The following is an 11,176-nucleotide window of genomic DNA, read 5'->3' as shown; positions in this document are numbered from 1 at the left end:
TCCTGATTGCCACGATTTTATTGGATACAACAGTTCATCTGATTTCAGCTATCCAACTGGTTTCAGTGGTTCTCAAATAGCCATAAATCCATTGATATAGTAGTTTTCCAAGCCCCACTTGTCCTGGTTTTGGAAGCTCTTTCAGCTTTAACTCCTCTACTGGTTCTAGGCACTCCCCGGCATTCCCATGGTTTGACAGTCTCATGCTCTGACAACTCCTGATCTTGCTTCATTCCCGGTACTACACCACCTGCATCCAGCCAATTTCCTGGGACCAGGACCTTGCTTGACATTAAGAGCTCACATGGTTCCAGCTGCTCTCCAAAATCCCACAGCTCTTTTGGATACAGTAGTTTGTTGGGCTTTAGCTGTTTTACTGGTTCCTGCAACTTCCCTGGTTGTAATTGTGTGTTAGAATCCTTATGCTCAACTTGATGCAGTAACTCATCTGGCTCCCACAGTTCAGTTGCCTCCAGCAGCTCAAGTTCATGTTAGTTTCCTGGATACAACACTCTCGCTTGGTTTAGGTTGCTCATCTGGTCTCCCAGTTCCAACTGCTAAAATGTTTTTCGTGCTCTTCATGAAACACAATGCTCTCTCTTTGATCTGGCACTTAGGTAGATCAAGTGCCTAAATCCAATTCCTGCTTATTCACAGTCCAGCAGCTCTCCTAGATATAGTATTCTGCCTATTTTTAGCAGCTTTCCAGGCTACTGATGCTCTAATGGTACTAATAGCTCTTCTGTAAATACAGTTTTGGATGTAGTTAATTGGAAAGGCCTAAACATCCATGGAATGAGGCTAGACATGTACGTAAAGTGCTTTTGGTGTGTTGCAGGTACAAGCATCGATCCAAAAGTGAAAGTATCGGAGCACATCAACTACCAGCAATCAAGCTGTCACCAACTAGGATTTCTGTTGAAAAGCAAACTTTTGTATGCTGTATAGCAATGTATCTATGCACAGGATTACTTTTCTTACCTTTATTATGTTCCTTGTTTATCTTGGGCTTGACTGTTGTTCTGGGACTATCTGACTGAATTTCAGGTTTAAATAGTTCAACATCAGTGTCAAGACTGGGAGATGTGCACTCCTGCTTCAGTGGCTGAACAGAAATGAAGTCTGGAAACTTTATTTTCCTAGGCAACTGAAATAGAAGTTAAATATTTAATACTGTAATTTTCATGGTACTCTTTCAACATAACTTTTTGGCAATAAAGTTCACTCAGATTGGATAATTTGAATAATAAATCACACTTCTGACTTAATTAAAAAATCAGATTGAAATGGCAAAAAACTGATTTGTCAATTTAAATGTTGCCTGGAAATGAATTCCCAAGGGTTTCTTATGCATTACAGTGAAATTCTTATCTCAATAATTAGTCCTCGTAATTAGCTTAACACACTCTTCTACTGCTAACATATATAGAGTACTTTTGAGCTACAATCAGCTGCAATCAATGTTCAACACTTACTCCTTCAATCAATATGCGCCCATGGTTCTCACAAGTAGGCTCATGTTGACCAAAGCTGATCCTGTCCTGCAATGCCGATATTAAACGCATGTCCTTCCACGTGTTTTCATCATAAAGTATGTCATAAAATGTTCTATTGTAATATTCTGTAAATAAAAGTACATTATAATAGTCTGTAAATAAAAATACATAAGTAAAATTCATACAGATTATTTCATGTTCCTGATATCCTAAAAATTAAGTACGGTAGTTTCATACCTCTTGAAAACATAAATAAAAATCTGACTAAAATACACATAGATTCTGTGTTCATATGAACAAAGAAAGTATTCCCATTTAAATTGTGACACTTCAATATTCTAATTATTTATAAACCATTAAAATTTACTAAAAATAAGCTATTAAACATACAGTGTATACACGGTAACTATATAACTATATATGAAAATAAGCTATTGACAATACAGTGTATACGCAATAACTATATGACCATAACATTAACTGAAAACAAGAAAACTATCGATGTATGTTTTAGGTACATACTAGTCGGCATATGAATAATAACTATAATCATGGGCTACAAAACTCATTTCTGTGGAATATTAAAGCTAAATGTATACTTACTTTGTGGCGATTTTACGACTACGTAGTGATATATATCGCCAAGATGAATATTTTGAGGTTTATTATTGCCCTCAGTGAGCATGTTAGACAGGTCACTGTTTTCATCTTCTTCGCTAATGTAAGCTTCGCTGAAAGTAGAGGCACACATCAGGGATTAAAATTGGATGCTAAATAATGGCTGGCTGCGAGTGCAGAACCATTCGTGGAACAGGGCAGCTTCACCTAAAAACATCTTTAGCCCAGCATGTAAATCTCTATTTTCAAAGGATGAGTGTAAAGAAATACTTGAAAGATATACATGCATGAATTTGTCAATAAGTAGTTCTACTGTATTTGGATTTTGAAAACTGACAAGACACATTGGTTATATACATTTTCTTAAGTACTGCTGTAGGTTTTATAAGAATTTGCTTGTATAAACTATTTGGGAAACTTTCGTACATACCTGAAACTCTGATCGTTAAAAATAGACCTGCAAAAATAATAAATAAAAGAATTAGTAAAAGAAACCAATGAAATAAACATTTTACCTACTTTACCCACAGTTCTTTATAATGTTTTTGATTCAGCAGACTAAAGATTTTTTGACTGGCTGTTGCTGTATCAACAACACCTAGAATAACTTTCCTTCTAAATTAAGATGAACACACTATATATAATACAAAAATGACATTATTTCGCAATACTGTGATAGTTCAATCAACTAATAAGCATATTAAATAAGCTGTCATATAATACACGATTATCACTACAGATTACTCCAAGGTACTTTTCCACACTACGTAAGATGATTGATACTCACATATCATTATTGTATAGATTTTCAATGCCGAAAGTATCGAAGACGAGAGCCATATCTGGCTTGGAGTAACAGCCAGAGAGGTTAACTCGCGGGTAGTACATCAAAAAGGCCAGGCACATTTCATCCTCTGTGCTAAAGCCTCCCTGTTGATTTTGAGAAATACTTTCATTTCATATTTACACACTAAGAAGCTTACTTCATTAATAAATATAATTCTTCATATTGCATAGTCGAACTCTGTACTTTAAATCTAATTTTCTAATCGACGGTCTTCTACGCATCAGCAGCAACAGGAAATTACATTTATGAAAATCAGCACTACCCACTTACTACCCAATCACCGCCAATGCTGTTACTCAAGTGTTTTCAAAATATTCCAAATCACGGTGTTACCAGAATTATAAACAAATAATTACAATGTAATAAAACATAAGCCTCGCTAGCTACACATAAATATAGAGCCAACTTTGAAGCATTTTGAACTACTGAGAATTACCATCTCCAGAAAGCTGACTGAATACCTTAAGAATTGGTAAACAATTTCATAAAACTAGGTGCATATCCTTTACCACTTGATTTGGCTCGGGGAAGAAATCTAGCTGCCTCTATTGAACGATTATTAACCATGAGCAAATTTTTTCAAAGCTAAAAATGTCGAAGTTCCAAAATAAATACGTGTGCCAAGAATTAAAGGGCGTTGCTGAATAATCACTGGTTCCATGCAACGAAAAAATACCATACAAACAAACAAGAGTTATAAAGTTTTTTCGTCCCTCGACACCTTATTACGGGCTGCTGAAGAGGATATCGTACAAAAACGAGCATAAGAACACATGTACAACAGAAAATACAATCAAGCAAACTGACAAGAGTTAATTTACAAGGTTATGCAAAACTTGAACAGCATTTCGCGATTTTGCTGAATCACCATGACTGAGGGTAACCTATGAACACGAAAAATACAACACGAAAAGCGCAACCATATAGTACTTACAAAGGTTGGGAGTTGTCTTTTCGAGGAGTCGTATCCGCACTTAACCACGAGTGAATCACCTGGTAAAATCTCCATTTCTTCATCGAGGACCCTCGCTTGTTGATAGTTGAAGTCGTAACTCATATCTGAAGTGGTGGAAATAGATACAATGCTCAATCACTGAAACGTCACCTGTCAAGAATATTTCTTGCAGTTCTCGGTGATTATCACCGAATTCATTGGATTTCAATACGAAAATTTTAAAGAGTGATTTGAGTTTTTGACAGATAGAGTACTCAAAAGCAAGGCGCGTTGGCAGTCAGTGATCTAAATAGAAAAAACAAAAGCCAAACGGTTAGGCCTGTGAGGCATCCGTGGCCTGAGCTGTGTAGCTTTATTTGCGTATTCTGTGACTTCGTAATATTCTTAAAACCGCAGGTCATAATTTTTATTGAACAAAATTACAACCAGCGTTGTCTCACAGGATATTTTTATAAATTACCTCTCTTAAGTCAAACTAGCTTTGACATTTACAAGTGTTAAGGTGAAACAAAGTAATAAATATTAATAAAACCTTTATGAAATAAACTTACAAATGTCATATTTTACGGAATTCATATTCTACATCGGGAAGAGACTAATGTGAAAATATATAGAAGAGACTAATATGAAAATATATAGAAATTGGAGTAATTGCCACAACCAACACCAATTATAATAAAAATAATGAGAGTAATAACTATAAAAAAAACAGGGTAAGAAGGCATTCCAACTTCGTAAAGTTACATACCTCTCTGTATTACTAAACCTTCAACAATCGTGGAATTAATTTGTACTATTAAATGAAAACTTAAAAAACAACCGAGGAATTCAGTATCCCCACACCAAAATAAAAAATCCCAAATTCCCTTAGTAACGACCACCATTAGCACAAGCTCACCTTTGAAGACAACGGGGAGCTCCCGTCCCCTTCGTATTTGTTGTATCGAAATGGAAGACGCGATGAGATGACCATGAAGGAAACCTTGGAACACTTTGATGCCCTCAGGTGGTAACGACTGGAAAGGAGGACGGGGGTTACTCAGGTCCTAATGAAATGGGGTCATCTTTAAATCATCTGATGATAATAGGGGATTATTTGAAACAGTTTATGACTGGGGGAACCGGTGAAGGGGCTGGTTAATTAACTGATTATTGACGCAAATTCTACGATTGCTGAACAAGAAAAAAATATTTTTCACAATGTTAAAAGCTTGAAACTCTCCTTAGAACTTTTCAGACATTTATTTAGTCTGACACTCCAACACTGATAAAAACATTTTTGGGGGTAGAACATCCATGTTTAATAAATCAACTGCTCACCCTCTCATCATCTTGAAATACTCTCAGTATTATATCGGTCTATCACTTCATGGAAGTTTCACTTCATTTTTAGTAGTGTAATAAATAGTTTTAATTGGATTAAGTTAGTTGTTCCAATAGAAGGATATACTGTACCTCCAAATCAAAAGCAAAGAATTTCAACTTGGAACCAAGGATGAGCTATCGCAAGAAAACTTAAAATAAGCAAAATCAAAATGATGACCATTTGACCTAATTCCCTGATCAAGCAAATTCTATGAGGATATGCATACTTATGAAAGATAATTGTTGGGTTGAATAAGTCAGTATACTAAAACAACAGTGCCCTTTCGTTAAGGGACAAAATATAGAGAAAAATTCTTGCATAAAGTAAAGCTTATCGGTCAAGAAGGTGAATGCAATAAAGTTCCAATGAATTTTTTTTTTTCTACTCTTACCTTAGCAGTGCAGGCATCGGTGCAATGTGCAACTGTCTGCCACTTCTGGCCCGGGGGAATAATGTGCGTCGGAGACACGATGTGACCCAATGTAAGGATACCAGCATCGTACTGACGTAACTTGTGGGTGTAATGGACTCGAACTCCAGAGTTGTCTGTCACACCTGTAAAAGGTAGACAAACCTTTAAAAGGCGGAATGCTATACCGATAGAGCTTTTTAATTCCAAAACCGTGCCAAAGACAACATACAGTATCCAAGAATGGAAATAACATTGCTGTTATCCGCACATTTGCAACTCTTTAAGATTGGGATTATGGTGTCAACTTCTGTGTAAAATATTTGACAAAATATTTTTTCAAGAAGAAAATTGGTTCATTTTGAAGTGAAAATAAAATACATACTACATTCAAGTATTTAAATAATCATGTTCTAAGTTCAGTGTCTATAACTGAAAATTGTGTATGTTTAGATGTTTATAACTACTAAAAATAAATAGCTGGGTGCTACTAATAGTATTTAATATTACACGAATGCTATTTATAATTTACAAGTTTGTGACAATACAAAACAAAGCTATTTGATACTATTCATTAAAATGAATTAGAGAAACCAACCATCATTCTAATATATATCAATAATACATTCGCAGTTCATCAGCACTTAGATCAAATACCCAGTAATAAACCGGTACTAAACCATTCCACCCGATACTAATTACCTGGCTCAGAAAACGGACCAAAGTTCAAACCAGGTCATCATATTACTAAAGGAACTATAACGCTGCGGTCAAGTTAAGTTACGAGGGACTAATTACCGTAGTGTGGAAGAAAACAAACGGCTGTTAGTGATGTATTATGAATCAAAGAAAAACTAATTAAGTGGAGTGGAACAGAATAGAGAATTTAGGCCAAACATCAAGCTCTGGGAACCGATGAAGGTCATTCCGCGCTAAAACGGAAATTGATTGTAAAAAGGTTATAAAGGTGTAACAGGAGGAGGAAAGCCTCGCAGTTGCACTAAGAATCAATTGTATAGAGAGGGTGGAAAGTAAGATGGAAGAAAGAGAATATGAACGGAGGTACAGTAAAAGGAATCAAAGGGGTTGCAGCTATTGGCCGAAGGGATACTGCAAAGAACCTTTAGTAATGCCTACAGTGCACCACATTACAGTGCACCACAGGAGTTGCACTGACGGCACTACCACCCTACGGAGATATCAAAAGTAAGAATCTTGTTTTTACGTTGCACGGAACCAGCGGTTATTCAGCAACGGGACCAACGGCTTTACGTGACTTCCGAACCACGTCGAGAGTGAACTTCTATCACCAGAATTAAGTAAGTGTCGTGGAGTATGTACAGTACCTTTCCTGAGGTTAGGATTGTCGTAGTGTATTTCCAGCATGAAGTAAGTGGCTCCTCCGTGTTCCTCTCCCAATGGAACACCTGCGTGCTCTGGATACATTTCACCTGTTAACAGAAAACTCCCAATAATTAAAAAATATATTCATAGTAGCACGAGTCTTGACATGGAAAAATAAATCCACAATTATGTATGGGAACATAAATTTTAGAAATAAATCTCTACAGAAAGCTTGCCGGAATCTGTTCTATTCCCTTTTTGAACTGTTAAGGAAACCGAACCGATTCCCGAGAGCTCTCTGTAGACATTGACTTCTAAAATATGTGTAGTCATAAATAACTGGGGATTTGTTCCCCCCAAACACCCAAAAGGCAAACATTTTCGTAGGATCTAAAATGTCTGAACTTGCGTAATTCCTTAATTCTCTTAAATCTATGTATAAGATATTCCAAGGGACACCATCCTAGTTATTAACGTTTATTTTAACTTACCGACGGGTGAAGTAGGTCTTTAAATTTTTGAAGGAAGTTGAATTTGAATTTTCATTTGAATAAAAATTTATCAGCATTTAAATAAATTATAACCTATTCCAATAATCATGTTTCGAACGCCAGTACCAGCAACTTCAAGTACAATATATGTCCACTGTCTCTGTTTTAAAAACAGACACGAAACAAAATTTTCCATTAATTTAAATTGCTTCTAATTTATTGATTCTACACAATCAGATCACGGGAACATAGAAGGAGGCAAGAGATTCCAAAGTGTTGAGGCTGGAATGAAAGAATTACATATAACTTCGGGTCAACTTCCAAGAAACTGTCCAACAATTCTTCATCTTTTTGCTAATTGGTATTTACTCAAACGCCGAATTGAACCTAATATAGAATTTAGGCCAAAGACCAAGCACTGGGACCTATGAGGTCACTCAGCGCTGAAACAGAAACTGACTGTAAAAGGTTTGAAAGGTGTAATAGGAGGAAAATATCGCGGTTGCACTATGAATCAATTGCTAGGAAGAGGGTGGAAAGAAAGACGGAAGAGTATGAAAGAAGATACAGTAGAAGGAACGAAAGGGGTTGCAGCTAGGGGCCGAAGGCACGCTGCATAGAACCTTAAGTGATGCTTACAGTACACAGCATTTAGTGCATTGACGGTACTACCCCTCTACGCCTATGCAAATGCTGTTTGTTGCTGCTATTCATAGATTGAAAGGATAAAAAATCCCCGTTTTTTAAGACCCTGAATACATACAAATCGTATGACTTATCAAATAATGCTAACTCAAAAGCAGTTAAATACGTAATGCCAACGGTAATAGAGGGTTGTCCGTAAAAGAAGGTTCCCAAAGATTTTTCACAATGAAAAACATGATTATTAGCATTGAATAATACATTTTTGGAAAGCTTAGACTTTTTCCTATTTTTCGACATAATCGCCGTTGAGATTAATGCTTTTTTGCATGCAGTGTACCATCTTCTTTATGCCTGAATCATAGAACTCTCCCGCCGCTCCACGAAGGTAGCTTAAACCTCTTCTTTCAGCTCCTCTCCGGTTCTGAAATGCGTTATGGACGTCTGTACATCTGTCTTTGTATTCTTTGCACCATTGGCGCTTGTGTTGTACGCTCATACACTTTTCTCCGTAGACTTCACACAGTTGGGAATGAATGTTCACCAGTGCACACAAAAAACGAATCACAGCGTAATTCGCACCTGGCGGGAGAAGCGATTGGGAGCTCCATCTCTATCGGCTGCCAAGCCAAGGCTGAGTGTCGCAGACAGCTTGGCGAGGAGGAGACTGGGAGAGGGGGGAACCAAGCTACACGCCAGTGTCGCCGGATCCCGCGTAACAGTGTTCCTTGCAACTGCAGCTCCTTGAGAACCTTATAATACGGACAACCCAAGTAATAATAATGTCTTCATATGCTAGTAATTACCCAATTCACGACTTTCCGGTTGTAAGTATAATTATGTATGGAAACGGTGTGCAGTTGAATTTTTATGTCATCAAACTTATTTATGTCAGTATAGTGTCACTTCATAACCCTGAACAAGTGAGAAATATTTAACTTGAAGTGTTGGCCCCCCTTCATGAATTCAATTGCAATCATGCAATGTGAACCATTTTCAGGAAACCCTAGTGGCCAAAAGTGGTTGAAAACATTCTCTCTGTCTCTCTCTGTCTCTCCCCCTTCCTACGTTCATATAACCACTATTATAGTGGCGCCAGTTTGCATTCGCTCTCTCTCTCTCTCTCTCTCCTTCCGACGTTCATAACCAGTATTACAGTGTCGCCAGTTTGCATTCTCTCTCTCTCTCTCTCTCTCTCTCTCTCTCTCTCTCTCTCTCTCTCGACGTTCATAACCACTATTACAGTAGCGCCAGTTTGCATTCTCTCTCTCTCTCTCTCTCTCTCTCTCTCTCTCTCTCTCTCTTTCTCTCCTACTACTTCATATGACCATTATTAAAGGGGCGCCAGTTTGCATATTCTCTCTCTCTCTCTCTCTCTCTCTCTCTCTCTCTCTCTCTCTCTCTCTCTCTCTCTCTCCATTCATAACCACTGTTATAGTGGCGCCAGTTTGCGTTCTCTCTCTCTCTCTCTCAAAAGGAAATTCCCAACCCTTTTACCTTCCGAGCCGACCGCCCATGCCACAATGGGAGTGTTACACGCCGACCACGAGAAGGGCATATTTCGATCGTAGCACTGGGCGCCGGGCGCTTCGACGAATTTGTCCAAGTAATGGTGAGAATTATCCAGGTGACATTCGTAGAGTAACATGTGGTGGACGTGTTGCTCATTTCCCGACTGGATGGCTGGCTGATACTGGAAAAAGTAAATAGAGTGGAATATAGAATTGTGGCCAAACGAGAGCGCTGGGACTTATGTCGTTCAGCGCTGTTAGGGAAACTGGAAGTAGGTAGGTTTGCAAGTGGAACAGGAGGAAAACCTCAATTGTTAGGAGAGGGTGGACAGTAAGAAGAAAGTGAGAGGGTGGACAGTAAGAAGAAAGAATATGAATGGAGGTACAGTAAAAAGAATGAAAGGGGTGCAGCTAGGGGTCGAAGGGAAGCTGCAAAGAACCTTTAGTAATGCCTACAGTGCAACCCGTGAGGTGCTCTGACGGCACTACAGCCCTATGGAGTGAAAAACGTAAAGAAAGTAACTTAAGATCATTTAATTATTGATCTGAGCAGAAGTCATAAGGAAATAACATAATCCAATAAACAATGCCAGTTCCCTGGATGGCAGGCAGCTGTTTATTACTTGACAGAAAATGAAGGAATTGGGAACCCTACTTTAATGTTTGTCAACATTGAAATGTGCTTTGGTATTGTAGTCAGTTATTTTGAGTGAATTCTTCATAAAGAATCATAAATTTTAAACTGGCTTTGACCTTTGTGTTTTAGGTGTGATTGGGTCACAAAAGCCTTTACAAAGTTAAAAGGTCAATTCTGAACCAAAGTATTTAAAGAAGTATTTTTAGAAGACTAATTTCAAACTAAGTAAATGTAACACTTAATATTCACCATAGATAAATAAATATACTTACCCCTATAACATGAGTTTTGCTTGCGAGATCTGGTATCTTATAAAGTTTGCACCAGTAAAGCGTTCGAAGGTTGTCTGGTAGGGAAACCTAAGAAAACAAAAACAAAAAATATAACTCTTTATTACGTTAAATTTCCATATTGAACTATCCACAGGTTTTAATAAGGAGATGGGCAAGTTATGTAGTGCAGACACTATATATTGTTTGTATGGTGCTTTTACGTTGCATGGAACCAGTGATTATTCAGCAACGGGACCAACGGCTTTACGTGACTTCCGAACCACGTCGAGAGTGAACTTCTATCACCAGAAATACACATCTCTCACTCCTCAATGGAATGGCCGAGAATCGAACTCGCGACCACCGAGGTGGGACGCCAACACCATACCAACCACGCCACTGAGGCGCTTCAGACACTATATAGATTTGCGAATTGTCGAGAAATCTGTTTTTCAAGTCCCGTGCCAACTAGCAAACAATGCGCCTATGGATGTTATTGTCATCTTGGACACTTCCAGAGAACTAATTCTTTCTAGCTACCTGAGCATGATAATAATCAAAACATGCAGTTCTGTTCTGTTCATTTTC

The 11,176-nt window shown here is 37.8% G+C and overlaps 1 protein-coding gene across 1 annotated transcript in view; it reads right to left on the bottom strand.

The window, feature by feature from the left end:
- The window catches only part of LOC135225865 (DBH-like monooxygenase protein 1), an 80,449-nt gene that overhangs the window by 6,185 nt on the left and 63,088 nt on the right, over nt 1-11,176 (bottom strand). Inside the window, exons 5-15 of the mRNA XM_064265417.1 lie at nt 10,589-10,675; nt 9,666-9,861; nt 7,038-7,142; nt 5,674-5,837; nt 4,815-4,932; nt 3,896-4,020; nt 2,902-3,044; nt 2,545-2,571; nt 2,100-2,227; nt 1,476-1,621; nt 982-1,147 (exon numbers count right to left, since the gene is read on the bottom strand). Of these exons, the coding sequence (XP_064121487.1) occupies nt 982-1,147; nt 1,476-1,621; nt 2,100-2,227; nt 2,545-2,571; nt 2,902-3,044; nt 3,896-4,020; nt 4,815-4,932; nt 5,674-5,837; nt 7,038-7,142; nt 9,666-9,861; nt 10,589-10,675 (1,405 nt within the window). The remainder of the gene's footprint in view (nt 1-981; nt 1,148-1,475; nt 1,622-2,099; nt 2,228-2,544; nt 2,572-2,901; nt 3,045-3,895; nt 4,021-4,814; nt 4,933-5,673; nt 5,838-7,037; nt 7,143-9,665; nt 9,862-10,588; nt 10,676-11,176) is intronic.

Source organism: Macrobrachium nipponense, chromosome 20 (genome assembly GCF_015104395.2).
Source record: "Macrobrachium nipponense isolate FS-2020 chromosome 20, ASM1510439v2, whole genome shotgun sequence".
In the NCBI taxonomy this organism is placed as follows: Eukaryota; Metazoa; Arthropoda; class Malacostraca; order Decapoda; family Palaemonidae; genus Macrobrachium; species Macrobrachium nipponense.
This window is presented reverse-complemented; position numbering and strand designations above follow the sequence as displayed.